General features: G+C 42.4%; 2 protein-coding genes across 3 annotated transcripts in view; both read left to right on the forward strand.

The window, feature by feature from the left end:
* Nucleotides 1-8,873, forward strand: part of LOC306914200 (netrin receptor UNC5D-like) — a 594,918-nt gene extending 586,045 nt beyond the window's left edge. For both annotated transcript variants that reach the window (XM_079491179.1, XM_079491178.1), the window contains 4 exons: nt 799-1,422; nt 2,766-2,935; nt 3,466-3,584; nt 6,401-8,873. In XM_079491179.1, the coding sequence (XP_079347305.1) occupies nt 799-1,422; nt 2,766-2,911 (770 nt within the window). In that variant the 3' untranslated portion in view covers nt 2,912-2,935; nt 3,466-3,584; nt 6,401-8,873. The remainder of the gene's footprint in view (nt 1-798; nt 1,423-2,765; nt 2,936-3,465; nt 3,585-6,400) is intronic.
* Nucleotides 8,874-21,156: 12,283 nt separating this feature from the next.
* LOC306914363 (palmitoyltransferase ZDHHC3-like) overlaps nt 21,157-22,347 on the forward strand; it is a gene marked incomplete at its 5' end in the record, with an annotated part of 35,639 nt that continues 34,448 nt past the window's right edge. Inside the window, one exon of the mRNA XM_079491358.1 lies at nt 21,157-21,343. Coding sequence (XP_079347484.1) covers nt 21,157-21,343 — 187 coding nt within the window. The remainder of the gene's footprint in view (nt 21,344-22,347) is intronic.

Raw genomic sequence — 22,347 nt, forward strand, 5'->3', positions numbered from 1 at the left:
CTATTTTCACCAATCTTCCCCCATGGTTGGGAAGAGTGTCTTGCCAAACATCAGTAAGGCACTGCCCAATGTTCTTTTGCTCTGCAATAACATCATTTTGGTCTGGGCTTACCGAAAGCTGAAACAAGGAGTATGCTGCAGCCTCTAGAGTCCCTCCTAGCAAGGCTAAAAAGCTGATGTCAAACTAACATGATGTTTGAGGGAAAAAAAAAAAGGAGTAACCAGGTGCTCACAGGAGGTAAATAGATGACTATAGTAAAACATGTAAAAGGTGATCACACGGATCAAACAGAACCAAGACAGAAAAAAACAACGGCACTCAAGAGTAAAAAGAGGAAAAGCCTTTATTTTATTAAAACATGTTTCGCTCATGAAAGGTCTTCATCAGGGCGAAATGACGATTGTCAGTATATTTAAAATGGTATTATTCTGGAGGGAAGGAATTGTGAGATTAACTAATTTACTGCCTGAATTGATTCTCGCTGCATTTAGCTTCTATGAAGTTTTATTTTGAAGACCACAAAGTTCACGACCCTTGAACCAGAACTAAAATCGGCTAGGCTAATTTCAGCAGCGATCTTTTTATAAGTCACCCAAAACGTTAATATTGTAAACGCGAGGCAGTGACGCTTTAGTTATTATTATTACCGGTATTATTATTATTTTTAAGCGTTAAAGTCGTTCTTGGCAGTGGGGTCAAAAGTCGGGGAAAGTCGTTCTTGGCAGTAAATGAGTTTTAAGTTCACTGGTATTTATAATTTCATGATGTGAATGTTTGCGTGTTTTATTTACCATCAGGTCAGGGTTCCTTCATGGTGTCTCTGGGGGTGGCAGAGAGAGCAGAGTACCACGTCATGTCACACCCTTCACAAACCTTGCCCCGACGCCTGGCACCAGACTACAGCAGGATGGGCGTAGATGTGTCCCTGGCACGGGACTATAACACAATGGTGGTAGATGCCACCCTGGCACCAGACTATGACACAATGGTGGTAGATGCCACCCTGTCACCAGACTACAGAACAATGGGAGTAGATGCCACCCTCGCACCAGACTACAGAACAGTGGGATTAGATGCCACCCTCACACCAGACTACAGAACAATGGGGGTAGATGCCACCCTCGCACCAGACTACAGAACAATGGGAGTAGATGCCACCCTCGCACCAGACTACAGAACAATGGGGGTAGATGCCACCCTCGCACCAGACTACAGAACAATGGGAGTAGATGCCACCCTCACACCAGACTACAGAACAATGGGGGTAGATGCCACCCTCGCACCAGACTACAGAACAATGGGGGTAGATGCCACCCTGGGCAGAAGAGAGAAGAGTCTATTCACCGCCCAGGTCTCCTCGGGCCACTTCACACCTCACCACAAAACGACAGAGGATGGCAGGATGGTGATACCCAACACAGGTAAGTCTAATGCTGAATTTATCCGTGTCATACGCCTGAGACATATCCCCGACTAGAAGCCTTCGGGTAAATCCGAGACCCGAAAATACCCGGGATCCGGCTCGGTCACGTTTCCAATTCCATCCACAACAAGTGACTCCAGGACCGGGTCGGAACTGCTATACCGTATGTCTCGGGCAGACCTACAAGCTCGTAGCGCGCCACTCAATCTGCTATTTTTCAATAGCTAAATTATAACATAATGTTTAAAACACCAAAAGGGGTTCCCGCCCAAAATGGGTTAACATTTTTAAACCACATTAAATTCACTTTGCCACTCGATCTGCCATTCACTATACCTGTCCCGAGTGGACCTGGCGACTGGCTTTCACAGCTGTCAATCACCCCCACTCCTACCCCCCCCCCCCCCCCCCTTTTTTTTCCTCCTCTGGCAGCTGCCTGCGTGCCTTGCTTCACGTGACTTTAATAATGAAGTAGCAGCGCTACTGTGTAGACAACAAGAGCTTCGGGTCCTCAGGTTTTGTATGGGTACTATCCACAATCTCTCGGTACTGCTCGGGATCAGAACTCATATTTCTAATATGGCTTTCTAAGCCGGGTCCGTTCATCTCCAGTTCCGACATCTCTGTACTTTTCGGGTTCGGAACTCTCGGAATTCTAATAACAGCTGGGTCCATTCGGTTCCGTGTACATGTTTTACGTCTATTTGGGTACGGGTCGGTCAAATTGGACCTGTGAAGACCTCTACCCCCTACTTTGCTTTGTAGACTCCATCATACGACAAAGTATAAAATCAGGTTTAAGACTGATATTATTAGAACCACCATGAGGCAAACAAAAATTCTTAACTGTCATTAACATCTTATATCAATGCTCTTGATTGATTAAACTATAATAAACAAATGGTAGTAGGTGTTTGTTGGATAAGAAAGTTGTTAGCAAGACCATGCAGCTTTTCTTTGCAGTTTCTACTCAAATATAAACGAAAAATAAATAAATATCAAACACAATCTCACTTTTGAATGCACTTTTAGTACATTCAGAACAAGCTGATAATAACGGACATGGCTGAGGCCGTGCATTATCACATTGCATATTAGCACTTTATCCCATTTTGGGCGGGAACCCCTTTTGGTGTTTTAAACATTGTTATAATTTAGCTATTGAAAAATAGCAGATCTACAAGCTCGTGGCGCGCTACGAGCTTGTAGATCTGCTATTTTTGAAAAATCGTGAAAATATTTATTTCAGAAAACTGGAGGATTTAGACGATTTTTTAAAAATTTTGAGGTCAGGCCTAAATAGGTTATTATTATCACTTATTTTTTTTAATTTTTTTTTAGACAACCGAACAAACACCACAAACTTCCGAGGAAGAGGAGGAGGAAGACGAGGGGGGGCAGGAGGAAGCGGACGCTTCACTCAACACCATTCGGACGACCGAGACCGGTACCGGCTACGGGAACGCAGCACCGGACCCACACAGTGAACCGGACGGTGATACATATATCAGGTACAGTACCTTCTGATGCCTGCATGTCTGCTCTATTTAACCCATTTTGACCTGAGATCAGATTTGAAAATGACAGTTTTCTGAAAAAGCTATGTTTCTATGTCAGTCGTTCTTCGATTTTTCAAAAATAGCAGACCTACAAGCTCGTAGCGCGCCACTCGGTGGCGCGCTATGAACTTGTAGATCTGCTATTTTTCAATAGCTAAAGCATAACATAATGCTAACACCAAAAGGGGTTCCCGCACAAAATGGGCTAAAGGACTTTCTTTTGTACCAACATAATGTACCACAAATGAACTTCAATCAGCAAAAGTTGATTTGTTCTAGTTCTAGGAATCTACATTTAAAAGCATGGTGCAATCCTCACAACACTATTTCCAGAACTTCACTGAGCAGGCTAAAGCCTACAGCCCTTTCAATCCCAAAGCAATGTTCTTTCCAATCAGCAATAATGCCTGTTTGAACGCAATTACGAAAAGAGAGAGAGGGGGGAAAAAAAGGTAATGCATAATGTGGTAAAACGTTTTCAGGATGGGACCAGAAGGCAACGGAAATTCAACCTTACAAAGGAGGAGAACCAGGCTATTCCAGGACAACAACAACTTGGTGGTTAAGATGGCTGATAAGGGAGGAGCCACAGTGGTTTGGGGTAAGGGTCAATGTACAATACAGTCCACTGATGTCAAACCCCCTGGAAAACATGCACTCTGACTAAAAGCACTCAAACCAACAATGATTACTAACTGAATACACAGCTCTAATCAAAAAATCACACCCATGTGAAATAAGTGGTGCAACTCCGTGTGGGGGTCCGCCCAGACCCGATTCCGGCGAGCCACCCCGCGTCCGAAACGGTTGAGAAATGACAGTTACAACCATGCTGTTTTCGTGCTCAGACGCACCCACACACCCACCCACCCACACACATAGTCACTTAAGGAAGTGGTTGCACCACTTAAAAATATCACTTACCCCATAAAGACCTGAGGTTAAAGGACAACTTTGGTTTTTTTAACCAAGGTTAATGTTTTAGGTTGTTATTAGAGAAAGTAAAAGATGAGTGTTATTTATTTATTTTTCATTTGCTGCTTTCTTTCGTTTAAGGATTTTAGCTATTTTTGACAGGGGGGCAGGGGCATTCGAACATGGGGCTAATACGTTTTTTTTTTTAGTATTATGGTGATTTCTTTATTAATATTTACTATGGTCGTACTAGACTCTAGTAAATTATATCTGTCCACAAAAGATGACAGGATGTACTGGGGCGATGCCATACTGTGTCGTAGGCTCAATATGTCAGTTTGTCACCTACCCCTTCAGATTCATTATATCCCGTGATCTTTTGTGGCCAGATGTAATTTCTTGGGGTCTAGTAGGACTATAGTAAGTAATACAAAAATAAATCGCTATACAATTTTGTAAAAAAAATACATATTTAGCCCCCGCCCCCCTGTCAAAAATAGATAAATCGTTAAAACTAAAGAAAGCAACTAAATAACAACCTAAAACTTGGTTGAAAAAAACTAAAGTTGTCCTTTAATTATACAAATGCCTAAATCAGTAGTTCTTACACTTTCAAGATTTGTCAATGCTCGAAAATAGTTGTACAAGTGCGGCACATGGATGCATATACAGTAATTTTAATATGGCTGATAGTATATTAAACAATTTACCAAGACAACGTGCACGGCAATAATTTATTCAAAGTTTTCAAAGTGGGGAATGTATTTTGCAAATATTTTATGCAACTCAATGGAAACTGAAGTGGAACTAGTAATGCTTTGAGGGCCCAGGATGTACAAACCATGACGCCCATATATCTTTCTGCCGTGTCAACTGAGCCACAGATGCTCTGTCCATTTCTCCCATGCATGCATGCCTCTGATCTTGCACTGTAAAATCCTGATTGTTCATTTATGAATGAGCTTAAACAAACTACTTGTAGCTATAGCTACACTATAGCTACTGGGACGTAAGTCGGGACTTGATCACCCCGGCTGGGTCACCTGAGTGAGGGGTATGATGTTCGAGAGACCCGTAACCCTGATGACCTTTGGATACATCACTGAGGATACGTCCCAGGTGCATCCATGCCATGTTTTTTGTTATAGTTTCCGAATGTAGACGGCACCCGGGTGAGCAGTATGGGTTAGCGCCCCAGCCTGTGTCCTCCGTGAGGAGGAAGCCCAAAAACCCTTGGTGAGGCCTTTAGGAGGGCCATTATAATCCACCACTCCTGAATGAAGTGCCTGGTGCTGGGAGTCTGGTGAAACGCACAGGTCCTGGGCCTGGTGAGACGTAGGAGGGGCCCGGACAGGAGTCAACCCACAGAGCCTAGTCCTTCCACGCGCCATAATCTGGTTCTCCCAGTCCTGGCAGAGTAGTTCCGGAGCAAAGGATTGTGTGGCCCTGGTTTCTCCCTAATGGGACTGATTGAGGGTAGCTACTGGGACGTAAGTCGGGACTTGATCACCCCGGCTGGGTCACCTGAGTGAGGGGTAGGCATGCCACGGTATACCGAATTTCGGTAATACCGCGACAGTAACAGCCACGGTGTTGATACCGTCAGATATCCGAGCTTACGGTATTTGAATACAGCGTCGGTGGGCGACGCATGCTGTGCATATGCAGTGCAACTCCACTCGCAGACTAAGGCAAAACATTTATTTTCACCACACAGCTGCAGTAGATTGAAAAGTTGCTTCCTACCTTTGAGTTAGTGTTGCTGAAAGACACCCAGATCCAATTGTATTTTCCATATGTACTAACTAAGTGTGAACTGTCAACATGGAGGCACACAGAGTTATGAGCATGCGCAGATTGCACACTAGCTATGCTGCAGCGTGCAGGGTACACGTACCATAAACGGCCATTAGGGGGAGCCATAGTACAGTGTAATACAGTGGGGAATAGCTATTGATTCATTGATTGAATACTTTATTGGCAGAAATGTAATCAGTACAGGGTACAGTCAAACACATGTCCAAAGGGATCACTGAAAACAGTCCTTGCAGTCTTGTTTCCATTCAGGTCCTGGGTAATCAATTCATAATCATGACATGAAAAATAACAACAAAATTCAAAATATCACAAAAGGTCAAAATAAAAAAATAAGATATGTAGGCCTACAGGTTGGGGACCAAAGAAGGGTTTATAAGGAGATGGGAGTAGTCACTAGACATAGGTGTGGGTGGGGGGGTTAATATAAATACTGTGGAATACCGGCACCGTACCGTACTGTAAATTCTCATACCGTGGCATGCCTAGTTAGGGGTATGATGTTCGAGAGACCCGAAACCCTGATGACCTTGGGATACATCACTGAGGAATACATCCCATCCCAGGTGCATCCATGCCATGTTTTTGGTATTTTTACAGCAAAGATTTGGACTGCATGCTGCCCCCTAGTGACTTAATTGTGTCATTGGCAGAATGCACACCCAGAAACATGTCTTTCTATTTCAGGATCAACTTTACAGACAAGAGAAGGGGACGCCCATCATGGACGGAGGGAGCCTGTGCCCCCATGCAGCTATGCAGGACTCCTCTTGGGCCTATGGGAGGAACAATTCTACTCATCGATTCATCAACTCAACCGATAATCTCAGACTGACCTTGGAATATAGCAAAGCAGACATTAATTTTTATAGGATATCAAAGAATGCCAATGGCAGTATAAAAAAAGTAATAATACTATTCTGTGGACCGACTTCCATCCCTCTTGTCTCATCTCCAACATACCCTTTGGACCGCATCAGAGACTACGGAGAATATGTGACTCAGAATGACTTTGACTAATAAGGGGTTATAGAAGAGAGATTTGTTTTACAACCCAGTACAGTACATTGGCCCATGATATCAAGCATATTAATAAAAAAATAATTGGTGTCTTATACAGAGTGATCCTGATTTAAAACCTGCATTTCCTGATTCCTTGGCTTTTTTCAGGCTTGCCCCCACTCAAAAAGGACAAGTTTGTGAGGAGCTATCTAGTCTCGCAAGTAGAGATGTCCCGATACTGTATCGGTATCGGAAAAGTATCGGATCGGCCCTTATTTGGTCGTATCGGTGATTGCCAGTCTAACCAGTGATCTGTCACAAGGGGTAAGGGGTTGACACTATGGCAGGTAAATAAAATGGTGGGGCATGTGGACGTGGAGTTTGCTTTGGAGTTGCCCAAACTGCAAGTGCACATTTGAGTGAGGAGTCTGCTATAAACACAACACCAGATATATAGCTAAGAACACTATTCCCGGTCGGTGGACTTCAAAATAAGATCTTTTTGTATTGTTATAAATATTCTCTGGTATCGGTATTCGGTATCGGTATCGGCTAACACAGAAACTGTGGTATCGGGATCGGATCGGAAAACAAAAGTGTATCGGGACATCCCTACTCGCAAGCCAGCCAGACTGTTTTCCGGATGAGATTGCTTTTACATTGGACACACTAAGACTTAGAGACAGATATGGTGAGCATAAATGTGCAGTGCCGATTGGGAATCCCAACTACCCCGTCACAGAACACTACAAGCTGGACACACAACTCCAAATAATCATGGTTATTAAAGGGATACTATAGGCAAGTCTGTGTGTGTGTGTATGTGTGTAGAAACACACTCCCCCCCCTCCTCTCTCTGACGGGAATCAAACGGAGAGATCACTAACTAGCACAGAAGCGACATACTAATTCCTACACGGGTTGTGCTTATAACCACGCCCCCAGGCAAGTTACGTTTACTGAGGTTAGGGTTAGGTTTAGGTATAGTTTTACTGAGGTTAAGGTTAGGTTTAGGCTGTCAATCACAGCGACTGGCCAATCACAGCGCGTTGACTGCACAACCCGTGTAGGCTTTGGTATGTCGCAGCACAGAACACTTCTCAGTGCACAACCCCTTTTTGAAGTTCAAAGGGATCAATTAAGAGCTCAGCCCTCCCTTCACAGAATAGCACGTCACTGCACGGGATGAATGTCAACATAAACAGTGGAAATGTGAACATAAACAGTGGAACAAAACCAAAATCCAGCCAGAGTGATATGTGTCTTTCTGCAAGGAAATGCCCCAGCACAATAATATAGTGGCTGGTAGAGGGAAATGAGGGCTAAAAATATTTATATACATATATTTAAAGAATAGGCTAAAGATAAATGTACCTACCGGTAGTTTCCCTTTAAGGTTCTTTTTTGATAATCAAGCCTAAAGTGACAACATTCCCTTAATCCCTGGTATTAATGATGGCATTGACGTCTCCCCATTTCACTAATAACTGGCTACTCAGCCAGTATGTTGTCATGCAATTGATGCTATGTGGATCCTATTTAATTTCCCATTTGGGTTCTGTGTTCCAACCTGATGTATTGTATTTTATTGTTCAGTTTTCTATTTGGTATGTTACTGTATAATGTGTAATCACGCATGGGTTAAAGGAGTAGTTCACCTCAAAAAATGACATATTTTCTATCAATTACACATGCCATGAAGCCTTGAATGAATGGAGATTTGTTTTTGTCGCATCTCTAAGCCAATCATTTGATGGCCTCTCTGGTTTAACCCATTTTGGGCGGGAACCCCTTTGTGTTTAAACATGTTATAATTTAGCTATTGAAAAATAGCAGATCTACAAGCTCATAGCGTGCCACCGAGTGGTGCGCTACGAGCTTGTAGGTCTGCTATTTTTGAAAAATCGTGAAAATATTTATTTCAGAAAACTGGAGGATTTAGGAGACTTTTTTTTAAATTTCGACGTCAGGCCTAAATGGTATAAGAGACTCAAACTCCTACTGAGCAGCTTCATGGCATGTGTAATGGATACAAAATAAGTAATTTAAGGTGAATTCTGTTTAAGTGATGTCATGTGAAGATGATTGTGGGCACTATGATGTGTGACACTGTCATTACTAGGGGACCCTGATAAAGGCCTCCGGGCCAAAACGCATTGGTCACCTGTGCGTTTTTTAAACTCCTTGCTATGGATTAATAAAAGATTTTCTATTGAACTGAACTGCCCTGGACCTTTTTTAAGTTCACCGCCTTATTTTTTTACACTGTGATGTCTAGTGGTGTAATGTTTTTTGGGCTCTATACTGTATACTAGGTCCCCGCCTTTTTTCCCCCTATATACTTTTCTTAATTTCTTTCTTATTTTACCTATCGCATTAAAACCGGGAACACATTTTGGATAATTGTCTTCTGGGGGTCCCTGGCACAAGACATTTTCAGATTGGGCTACGCGGTCAAATACATAATTTTGGAGGTCGTTGTGGCACAATTATTTTCTGCTTGAAGAGCCCAGAGCGTTAACCCTGCCATCTACCTGACATGCAGAGACACAAAATTATTAATTATTAAATTAATTATTAATTCATTAATTATTCAAGCTCAGATTTTTTTTTATCTACGTAGGCAATCTTTATAAATATACGTAGGCAATCTATACATACGATACACAATAGGGAACAACCAGCCCTGTGAAGAACTGCCAGATTGACATTGTTACTCTGGGTTCCAGTAGTTGGTATAGAGGGTATGCACGTGACATCATCATCAAACCAGGAAGTTATGCAGGAACGCCTACTGAGTGCAAGGGGCCAGTGAGGCTATTCAACGTTGAAGCTCTGGGCCCTAGTGGTAGGAGGAGGGACTACAGGCGGACCCGTGTATTCATGACCGGGAAACCCCGTGCAGCTGGGCTTTAACATTGAGCGCTCGGTTGCACTTCCGCATTTGACCACCAAAATCTGGTGGTCAAATGCGGAAGTAGACGTTCTGAGGCGGTACTTCCGGCAGTCTTCCGGGTGCTTCAAAACGCCACTGAGCAACTTCCACTGACATGAATAGCTGGGGGGGGCGGAGCTTCGCGCCAGTTCAGTCTCTATCCTTTTATATACTCTATGACTGAGTGGCAAAAAACGACTTTCTGGCCTTGACAGCCCATACATCCACACAGAAAAGTCATATCTGATTGCATTAAACAACATTAAACAATGTTAAACTCACTTTGCCTGTTGCTTTGCCACTCGATGTGCCATTCACTTTAAGCATGCGCATACTCTCTATAGTTATTGTTATACAGTAGTAGTAACCCCAGTACCTTACTCAAGTTCTGCTCCTCTGTTTCATCTATGAAATTAACACAGTACAGACTACAGTACTGTTCAGGGCTCATCAATATGTCCGTACACAGACATATTGATGTCGCAAAGACTTGGTCTTGCCCATGCCACTTTCTTTCTTTTCTTTTCTTTTTTTCTTTTTTTTTTAACACACCATGATCATAAGATCCATGAATTACTGAATGTCAAATCTCCAGGTTTTCTGCAGAATATATACGACACTGATTTAGGACTCCAACTGTGACACTGCCACATAAATGTGTAAAGACATGTATTTCCTGTCCTGGTATGAGTATTGAAAGAAAATGACATACAGTAACATACTGGGATACAAGGGGATATTATTGGTTAAAATATGGTTGAATATTTATCCCCGAAATGTAGTGTACGGAAAATATGTTTTGTTTTGTATAATTAATGACCATGGTCATTAATTTTCTGTTGACAAGGTTTGAAATTGATCATAGGGGGAGCTGTGGGGAAAATGCAACAATTCCAGGAAGTGAGGTACCAGGAACAGCTATAAAAGTACAGGAAGTGAGGCGGCCACGCCGGCCAAGAGGTTCCATTTTAGGTAACAAAAAGAGTGTTTGTTTGTCAAAGACTCTCTTTTAAGGCCAATACTAAACCATAATCATGAATTGATAAACTACAGGGTAGTGGCTGGAACGATTTTAGATCTGAAGAAGAAAGGTTTGGTCAAGGAGCATTTTCTGAGCTCTGCATCAATTCAGAGCTTTTGGACAAAGTGCTGTGGCCTCCGGAATCCTGAGTTGAAGGTTGGGTGAGGAATACACTTTTTTTCCCCCTTTTTGAGCAATGCATTGCCTTTTTATTTGATGACTTACTGGATTACTTGATTTTTGGAAAATAGAAGATGTACAATTTTTGGTTCTGATTGTTATATAACTAGTAGGCTAGTGGTTCTCAAATGTTTAATTTGCAAGGAGCCTTAACTGAGTGTACAAATGTAACCAAATGGACTCTTACAGGTCAATTTGGTCCCATACACACTCAGAGTTACAGACCTGTTATGGCAACTCAGGGCCAACTCTGTGTTTCTGGTAGGCTAATATTTTGTATATGTCCGTGGCAAAAATTGAATTTTGGCAAAAATGTCCACCACAAGCCAGCATGGCAATGTCTGTTTCAATCATCAATAAATGCACTTTAACTTACCAAATTCAAATATGCTTCCTACACTTATAATACTAGACAATCGGACAATCTCCATCCTCCCTTCAGCTGTACAACTCATATAGCCAGTTCTCCATTAACCCATTTTTCTAAAAATGTCTTCTACATCCTGACAGTTTTCTGAAAAAGCTATGTTTCTATGTCAGTCGTTCTTCGACTTTTCAAAAATAGCAGACCTACAAGCTCGTAGCGCGCGCTATGAGCTTGTAGATCTGCTATTTTTCAATAGCTAAAGCATAACATAATGCTAACACCAAAAGGGGTTCCCGCCCAGAATGGGTTAAAGACAGAGGTTCACATCCCGTTGATCCAAATTGCATTTCCGATCTCAACAATCTGCTTGTAATAAACAACATTAAACTCACCAACATTGCAGCTGAAGGGAAAGCTTGAATTATCCTCTTTCAATTCAAACTGCATTTGTTTCATTAAAATCCATGCACCGTTTGTGTGATTGCATCACATGGTGTGTCCGTTTGGCCTGAGAATGAGCATGCCGGTCCAGTGACAACCGAACCGGACCATATCATGTACTCCTCCATGAGAGGAATCCAGCAAAGCCCAGCTGCCAGTGGGAGTAAAGGAACTAAATACATGCACTCACGTATGATTTATTTTACTTTACTATCCAAATGTCAATGCTTTTACTTTTACTCCACTACATCTCAGAGGCAAATATTTAACTTTTTACTCGACTGCAGTTATCACAACAATCTGCTATTTTCTAAATGTTTTTTATACATTTTGGAAGCTTTTTCTGCGTGATGAGTACTTGAAGTATATTTTAATGGCGTATTTCTACATTGTGGAATTGATACTTTTACTTAACACCCATTTTGGGCGGGAACCCCTTTTGGTGTTAGCATTATGTTATGCTTTAGCTATTGAAAAATAGCAGATCTACAAGCTCGTAGCGCGCCACCGAGTGGCGCGCTACGAGCTTGTAGGTCTGCTATTTTTGAAAAATCGACTGACATAGAAACATAGCTTTTTCAGAAAAACTGTCAGGATGTAGAAGACATTTTTTAGAATCTGATCTCAGGTCAAAATGGATTAAGTAAAACATTTTGACAACTTTTTCCACCACTGCCAGCTGCATGACTGACGGTGGTCCAATCCAATCCATCCATCCATCGATGCTCTTCGTATCGGGGCCCCTGGCCAAGCTGCAGCTCAGCTCTGCTAATCTGTCACTGGGGGCCGACCAAAACAGAATTATAAGCCCCCATCAAGCCATGGAGCTTACATGCTGTGTGCTAAAGCCTGTCCGCCATTAGTCTTAGCTCTTTAACCCATTCAGGCCCTGACGTCGAAATAAAAAAAACGTTCGCTTTGAAAGAATATATATTCAAAGATTTGTGCCGCATTTTTACGATTTTTCAAAAATAGCAGATCTACAAGTTCATAGCGCGCCACTCGGTGGCGCGCTATGAGCTTGTAGATCTGCTATTTTTCAATAGCTAAAGTATAACATAATGCTTAGTTAAAACACCAAAAGGGGTTCCCGCCCAAAATGGGTTTAAAGCTATAATATGACACACATGCGTCCTCAGGTCTAAATGGGTTAATCCTCCTGTCCGTGTGTCTGCATGCCAGCCGAGAAATGGACATCAATGTGTGTGTATGCGTGCCAACTGGGCATGGAGCATCGATGTTTGCCAACAGGGCAGGGGGTATCCATTTCACCCGTCATTTTAAAACCTGCAGATGTTTTGTTGAGGCCCTCCTATACACAGGTTTAATGTTTGTCTTTAGTTCAATGTTTGTTTTGTAAACGCATTGACAATGAAGGGAAAATTTACGCCATAATGTGTCATTTACATCATATTCTCTTTATTGTTAATGGCGTTTAATGTTTGTACCGTTTGTTTTACATCATTACATCACCTAATCAACATGAGTTAGACTTTACAGTTTTTCACGATTGTTAACACACAAAAATCGAAAACTTGGCACAATTTGCGCAACCTTGTACCTGTTTTGTTTGGTGAACAATGGAGAACCTTGAAGAGATCGACAACCAGAGAAGGAGAGGGGTAAGAGTGAGATGAGGAGGAGGTAGAGGAGTAGGTGGACAGAGAGAAGGAGGAGGAGGGAGAGGAGGAAGAGGGAGAGGAGAAGGAGGAAGAGGAGAAAGAAGAACAGTCATATCTAAAGACATTCGGGCAACTGTGGTTGACCATGTGCTCAATCATGGTTTGACCATGAGCCAGAGGGTCCAACCCACTCTCAGCTACTATACACAGTTGCTGGCATCATTAGAACATGTTTATGTTCTATTCCTTCCACCTTATTCTCCTTTCCTGAATCCTATGGAGGAGTTATTTTCAGTTTGGAGGTAGAACTTTAGAATAGAACTTTAGTATATGAATGAAACCCGGGTCACACTGCTCCAGGAGGCTTGTGGCCTGTCAGGGCTTTATGCGCTGCACTCAAGGCGTTTCTTCCAACGCTGCGGACAGGGAGAACATTGCCTGTGATGTGGATGAGGCCCTCTGGCCAGACAGGAACCGGAGGCATGATGGGGGGGGGGGGGGGGGGGGGGGGGGGGGGGAGCAGGCTGGTTTACAGTAAAACATTTTTTTTGGCTGCATATTTGTGTGCTGTTTTATGTTTGACAGAGTAATTTTATAAAAGGAGAAATGGCTCATTCTCCAGAGACAGTCATTCATGTGTGTTCCATTTCTATGATTGTGTTTTCAATTTTTCACTTCATTGTGCTGTAAATGCTTGGTATAGTGTGCAGCAAATGCTTAGTTGTGTGTACCAAATGAAAGCACAAGTTCCATTTTGGGAACAGTTAAGAGATTTGATGGCAAAGAGTCATCAAGGAGTGTCAGCGTTTAGCATTTTGTGTGAGGTTTTCAGTTTTGTGTGTTTTCGTGAAAAACTAATATATTAGCGCCCCTCACTTCACACGGGTGGGATTTTTGCTTTCAATGCACTCCAAATATTACAGTGATATATATGCATAATAGTCGCTGTCGGTCTGAAACCTTATGTCCAAAACAGTTATTTTTTAGGTAATGATAAAAAAAATCAAACTAGAAAAAGTGCCCCGGTTGTGGCCTCCCTCCTGGTGGCGCTATAATAGGCCAATGTGAAAAGTAGGCAATCTACATACGATGCCATTTCTTCTTACGCCTTGGATGGCAATTGGATGATTTGAGAGGTCTTTTGTTCCAAAAATGTGTTTTGCAAAAATCCACCTGTTGGTGGCACTATAACAGGCCAATGTGAAAAGGGTGGGATATATTCCTCAGCCTAGTAGGAAAGTCTGTGAAAGATTTCACGTAAATTGCACACTGCGTTTTACGTGTGTGCAAAACGGGCCAATCCTGCAAACGTTGAAAGCCAATGGTAGCCAATTAGGATGGAATATGAAATACAGTTCCGTCTTGAACACATGACTATAGAGATACTGTGTACTGTTTTACCAAAGTCGGCCTCCTGGTGGCGCTATAACAGGCCGTTCTGGAAAATGTGGGACAGAGGTTCATCGTTGGCATCCAGGGAGTGTGTGTGCAAAATGTGGCATCGACCGGGTTAGCAGTGCCGGAGATTAGCTGTACACAGAAGGACGGACGGATGGGCGCACACACACACACACACACGGACGGACGGACGGACGGACGGACGGGGTGCAAAACATCTCTCCCCAGGATGTTGGCCCGGCCTCAGCCCTCCACTTCCTGTGGTGTGCCGTGTTTTCATTCCTATAGACATTGAATGGCCTTGCTGACTGATTTGGTAGCGTAGCACAGAATCTGTTCTTGAGAGATTACTCGAGACGGACTGTTAAATTCAATTAAGGAAAAGAGTGCTGTTTTCCCTTTCTTTTTTGACAATGGGTTCTCAGATTGCCTCTGATGTGTCGCAGTCCCATGGACCATGCATACCGCGGCCATTAATCATATAAGTTAATGGCAGGGTGCTAACAAGGTATACAACTTCCCATTGACAGCCCATTCATCCAAACAAACAGAAAAGTCCTATCTGAGACTGATTGTATTTACACAACGTCAAACTCACCAACATTGCAACTGTACGAAAAGCTTGAATTATCGTCTTTCTATCCTCAAAATGTTTGTTTCATGAAATCCACTGTAGACAACAGTTATGAGCTACTTTCTTTCCTTGCAAGTGATTACTTTCTTTCCTTGCAAGTAAAGCAACGTGCCTTTTCTGCTGGGGATTGGTCAAAATGAGGGTCAATCAACGTTTTTTTCCGGAGAAATCAATACGCGTGATTGGTTGATTTGGCACAAGTTTGTACTGTTCTGGCCCGCGGCCCGCCCATTCACCAGCGCACCACAACACAACACAACGTGTGGACGAGGAAAGAAGGCTATGGATTGATTAATTTCGACAAAACACAAAGTAAAACTAAACTAACGTTAAATATGGATCCATATCCCAACACCAACCCAATTCCCACAAAGAAAAAGAGGAAGAACGAGAGAGGGGGGAAAAAAGAAAGGCGGAGGAGGAAAGGGGAAAATGTAGCCAAGTAAGTTTATGAAACACACTGGTTTGAAGTTGGTTCTTCAACATACTGGATTGGGAGCATGAGATGCCAGATACATAACTTATTGATAGTTTTAGTATTGCTAGGCTATAAATTATAATTACACTTTGTTCCATGTTGTACAGTTAGACCTTTACTAGCCTTGAAACATGACTGTCATGATTGACGCAACTGCAGCCTGTTTTACGCGATCGCTACATTTAAAGTCCAAACGTGTATATAAACATTCCGTTTTCAAATATAAAGTACTCCCAATTTGTCCCACGGGTGTTAGAAAGTTGCTGGTACAGCGATTAGCATTGCTGCATCCCGCGTTGTTTAATAAAAAGCATTTTTATCCGAGCGCCCCGGCTACTTTTCTCAAACGGGGTTCGTTTGGGAAATACAAAGTTGCACACCGGGAGCGCACTCGCCTATTAGTCTGTATTGGCAGTGAGTGCGGTCAGCGTGCCCAGAGCCTTAGAAATAACACACACCGACCGAGTGGCACACTCCTCCCGACCGATAGGGGCGCGTAGTTGAAAGCCAATGGCAAAAAAACAGCTCGGATAAAAATGCTTTTTATTAAACAACGCGGGATGCAGCGATGTTAATCGCTGTAGCAGCACATTTCTAACACCCGTGGTACATGTGGCGAGTACTTTATATTTGAAATCGGAATGTTTATATACACGTTTGGACTGTAAATGTAGCGATCGCGTTAGCCCTGAAACATGACTGCCATGATAATCATCATGATGATTATCATGGCAGTCATGTTTCAGGGCTACGATCGCGTAAAACAGGAGGCAGTTGCGCCATCATGTGAACCATGGCTAGACCTTTACATGAACACCAGATTACATTAATTTATTTTCTTATAGGCCTACTGTAGCTACAACATTTTCAACAATTTCAATCTTGGCATAGTTGGTTGTCAAAAAAAGATTTAGGCCTATTCAACATTGTAGATTTATTTTGCTATCTGCTGCAGTGTGTTTTGTTGTGGTAGGCTACTGTACTGTTTGTCTCCCACTAGTCAACAAATAGCCTACTGTGTATAATCCAACCTTGGAATATAGGGACCATCTCTAGAGGCCCAGAGATGGCCAAATAAAATATATTAATGATGTGCTGCTACTATTTTAATATGGCATTATTGTTACAGTTAAGAGGCTGCTAGGCTACAGTGCAGTGCACACATACACAGTACTGTGCATTGCTCAACTCTGGATAATTCATTGATTCAAATAATCTGATGCTGTGCCAATGGTAATGAATGATACATTTTCTATGCACTCTATGCCTATATTACAGCAATTTGAAGCAAATGGGAGCAATAATAATAGTTTCTTCCATTCACTGGTCATATGAACCTTTTGATTCATACAGTCAGTATGTCAGTGTAGTTGTGCTATACTGGTACCGTTGCAGCCATCTATATGCTTGTTGTTTTGGTGACCAGCTTTGTCTGTTTCATTTGATCATTAGGCCTATTATTAGTAATAATGATCAACATTACATTCACAGGGGCGCAAAAATATGAATTGAATCACAATAATTAATAAATAAAAAAGTGTGCGCTGCTACGCACGTGTGGGTGGGCCTGGCTGATGTATTCATCTCCCGGCCTGATTTGGTTTACGCCTATCTGCACGCTGGTTGTGGTGGGCCAGTCTGGGGCCTGGGCCAAATCACACAAAATCTTTTCTCTCAGTCCAGTCCTGGCCGTATGCTTTACTGAAAACGAGTGCTTCCAAACTCTGATGGCAAGATGGCCATATAAAGGTATATAGACATATAAAGGTAGACGCCCCGCCCCTTCTGGCTCTGGAGCGTATGTGCTCAAGGGAGGGCAAGATTTTCCCGAGATTCCCTGCGAAGCACCGAGGAAGCATGAGCGTGCGTCACAGAGCGCATGTTCGGGTCTGATGCGCCCGGAAAAGATGCGCTGTGATTGGCCAGTAGTCACTTGAGTGACAGCGTGACGTAGCGTGGCTCCAACGAACTGCAGCGGCCAATGAGGCATCTATTTTTTTAATATCTATGTGCAAATGGACAATTAACAGCCGGGTGTTGTGCCATTTTGTATGCAAGGCATTCCCTTGTTCTCGGTTCTGCCAGAAGATGGCGCCATATAATATGTTTTCAAAGGCCTGCCAAGGAGAATACATTTGACCCTCACATAATGCCACTTGTGATAGGCAGCCCATACTGTACACTACAGGGGTTGTTGAGGCCCAGGGTGTTCCAGGGGATCCCCCACTGAACGACTGATACCACCTTTATTAGCCTACATCAGGGGTGATCACACTTACTTGAGAGCTACTTTCAAAATGACCAGCTCAACAAGATCTACCCACCGAAAGAACTATTATACCATTGCTGAAAATAGTTCAAATATGTACCTGAGGGGGCATTTAGGATTAGCAGAGCTGGCGGTACATATAAGACAAATGCAATTAGGATGGGAAATAAAATGGAATAGGTAGCGGTTTTTTTTGCATTTAATTTGTAATGCTACCGACGTTTGTGCACAGCAACACTCTTGAAATAAAAATATTGCACTGTGGGTTTGAGCTGACAGGCCCTTTTTGATTGTCATTCAATCAATCAAATTCAAGTGGCAGAAGCCAAAGAAAGTTCAATGTTACTATAAGTAAGTAAACAAATTAAGAAGATGCAGGACTCAACTGTCAGGATTCAAACTCCATTCCTTTATTGTATATGTCATCACACCGGAGAGAGACTAGTGTCTCCCTCCAGAGCTCCCCCCAGCACCCCCCTACACACATGTCCCACGCATCTTTTATACTGTCAGGAGTACAGAAAGTAACAAGAGATGGTCATTCCTTACATGGACTCTATTCTATAGTTGACTCACACAGTTTGAAATAGGTTTACATGAGTCGGCAGTCTCTAATGAGTTTGTCAGTGAAGAACAGGTGGTAATTAGAGTGTTAAGTATCAGCTACTACTAATAGGCTTCATTAAATTTATCAATACCATAGTGTTATATGCATTTTCGCCACCGCAAGAACATACAAGAAAGTTGGATGGTCTAGCTTCTGTTCATTTAAAGCAGCCACTGGTGGTACTTGAGCCCCCTCTGGTGGTACAAAGAGGAGGCGCCCAAAAAAGTGTAGTTGTAGTTCTTCTGACCAAGCAATTGGTTGAAATAGGCTATCCAGCCGTGCTGAAATGAGCACGGACAGCACACCTAGCCGTTAATAGAAGATTGGAGAACGGGTTAATCACATTAGAAATATCATCAGTTGTGCTGATTAGTGAAACAGAGTTTTGTCAGAGCAGCAGCATCATTGGCTTAGGAATGGAACAACAAAAGGCAGTTATTATGGTGTTACTTGGAGAGCCAAATATTTTCTGAGGTGGTACGTCAGTATGACAAGGTTGGGAACCAATATTTAAAGGACCCAGGTTTGGTATGCATTAGAGGCCACAGACCCCGATAACTGTCCTGAGTGTACAAATGTAACCATAGTGCATGTTTATGGATAAGGAGTAATATAAGGGGTGGCAAGATAGCCTATAGCCCCAAGTCTCTTCACCAAATATAGCAGATCTACAAGCTCACAACAACTTGAGCTTGTAGATCAGCTCTATGTTTTTAGTAAATGTAATTAAATAGTTGACGCTGTTTATAAAGTAGTCTGCCGTGTCTTATCAAATTCATGCAGTTTTAGTATGAATAGTATTCAATAGTCCAATGTGTGGCCCTTCACTCACTTTATCCAAGTCAGTATGGTGTCCACTAGGACTTACCAACGGTAACTGAATATATTTCTTTAATGGTATCCTTTGTTGAGTTATTCCATAATTAATAGGCCTACTTACTCTGACTTTTGAATCCTGCACCTGGCAAATAAGCCAAAGTATGAAATAAACTAACACCAAAACTAAGCGTTAAATAAAAACGAGTAAAAACTAGCAAACCAACTCTTAAAAAGTAATTAAAACTAACCGAATTAGAAAAGTCAAAAACTATTATAACCTTGCTGAGCTCATACAGTATTGTTTACGATCCAATAAATTGCCTCTCTGAGTTACCATCAAATAAGAAAAGTCTGCACAACAGCGTTAGGCTCTCAATGATATTTTACTGTGTGTGGAATCATCAGTGGTGGAAAAATTACTCACATGCTTTACGTAACCCATTTAGACCCGAGTTAAAAACATTCACTTTGAAAGAATATATATTCAAAGATTTGCGCCACATTTTTACGATTTTTCAAAAATAGCAGAACTACAAGCTGAGCTTGTAGATCTGCTATTTTTCAATAGCTAAATTATAACAATGTTTAAAACACCAAAAGGGGTTCCCGCACAAAATGGGTTAATTAAGTAAAAGTCTCAATACTGCAATGTAGAAATAATCAAACTAATCAGTTACAGTACTACTAGTTAATGTCCGGATTAAAAAATGTACTTGATTAAAAGTACAAAGGTTTTTGGGATAAAAATGTACTTAAAGTACCAAAAGTAGAAAGTACTCATTATTCAGAAGGTCTCATTTTTCTCAAGTATTCAAATGTATAAAATCTTTAGAAAATAGCAGATCTACAAGCTCACAATGTGTCGTAGATGTGATGCATTGTGAGCTTGTAGATTGTAGAAACTATTTTCAAATGGCCGAATTGTACAGGGCTGAAGTGGTTAATGTATGTTTTGTAATTATAATCTAACTCTACAAAGTAACTATAGTAATTAAAGTTTTCAAATAAATGTAGTACATCCGAGATGTAGTGGAATTACTCGAATAGTAAAGTACAAATAACTCAAAATTACGTGTACTTAAGTAAATGTACTTAGTTATTTTATTCATGCCGTGGAAGTGTAACATAGAGGTGCTTTAACTACATTTCTTACTAAATTGAATAAAAATGGAAAAGAAAGCTGAAACATGCATATTCTATCAAGGTACAATAGTATCAGTTCTTCGTATCACAACAAGTCATCATCATACTATAGTGAGACTTGTCTACACAACTGCACATGCGCTACAAAATAATTGAAACAGGATTAAACTGATTTAACAGAGTGTCCCTACTCCGTAAATGTAGAGGCAAACGTATGACAATATGAGTTAAAATGTGTTTCTGCTGAGAGACACACTGCAAGGATTTTTAATTCGGTAGGGTCGAAACAAGCTATCCATCCATTATTTAGCGACATCCACACTCGGTTGCCACTAACAGGGATTTAAAAACGAAATCGCCGTGCTCCCAATCCAACACGTCGTTGCCACTGTATTTCACAGGGACACAACACAAGCCCCGTCCCACGTCCTTGCCAGCGCTGATGGCAGAGTTCAGGAGGACGGCATGGCCGTTGGTGTCGATGGTGTTCCGCAAGGGGAAGGAGCACAGCCCGTAGCAGTTCTTGATGTCGTAGGAAGGCGGGGAGACGACAAACGAGGTCAGGTCCACGTCCAGGCTGTGCAGTCGGCAAAGTGTGGAAGTCCCTGCAGGGTCACCCTGCTGCTGCCCTGCTGCCCTTTTCACCCGCCGCCCTTTCTCTGCCTTGTGCAAGTGCATGGCCGTATGCACTGCCTTCAGCAGCAGGAAAGCACGGTACTGGCTCTCTCCTATACGTGACACGCACGCACGCGTACACACACACACATACCCATACACATACACATACACACACTATACACACACTATACACTATAGGCTATAGGCCTACAAAGCTCACAGTGCGTCACTTTGTGCTGCGCTGCGAGCTTGTAGGCCTACATCTGCATTCTTACCATTTTTGAAAAATCTTGAAGATGTTTGAATTATGAGTTGGGTTAAACGCACGCACGCACGCACGCACGCACGCACGCACGCACGCACGCACGCACGCTTACCTGTTGCTGGTCCATCCATAGGAAAATCACTTAGTGCCTTGAGCCTGTGTAGTTTCTGTATGAGCATGTGACCTGCCTCCTCCTTCCTCATCACCTGTGTTACCCACCGGACAAAAACACATTACACAGAAATTATACTTTTTGAAGAATGTCATTTATTGTCTCCACCAGGCCGAAGGCATGGGGAGAGAGTATGTTTTGCACTCCGTCCGTGTGTGTGTGTGTCCGTGTGTGTGTGTGTGTGTGTCCGTGTGTGTGTCCGTCCTTCCGTCCGTCTGTTACCAGCTAATCTCCGGCACCGTTAACCCGGTCGATGCCAAACTTTGCACACACACTCCCTGGATGCCAACGATGAACCTCTGCCCCACATTTTCCAGAACGGCCTGTTATAGCGCCACCATGAGGCAGCTTTTCACATATTTTACCTAAAACTGCACCGATCTGCGTGAAACGTTGCATGCACACTCCCTAGAGGCCAATGACAAACCTTTGACCTGCATTTTCCGCATCTGCCTTTTATAGCGCCACCAGGAGGCCGACTTTTGTAAAACACATTTTTGGACATTACTCCTCCAGATTCTGTCCAAAAATCTCACAAATCGTTACACAGTATCTCTATGGTCATGTGCTCAAGTCGGATCTGTCCAATATTTCATATTCCATCATAATTGGCTATAATTGGCTTTCACAGTTTGCAAGATTGCCCCGTTTTGAACAAAAGCC

Source organism: Electrona antarctica, assembly GCF_951216825.1.
Source record: "Electrona antarctica genome assembly, chromosome: 21".
NCBI classification, from domain to species: Eukaryota; Metazoa; Chordata; class Actinopteri; order Myctophiformes; family Myctophidae; genus Electrona; species Electrona antarctica.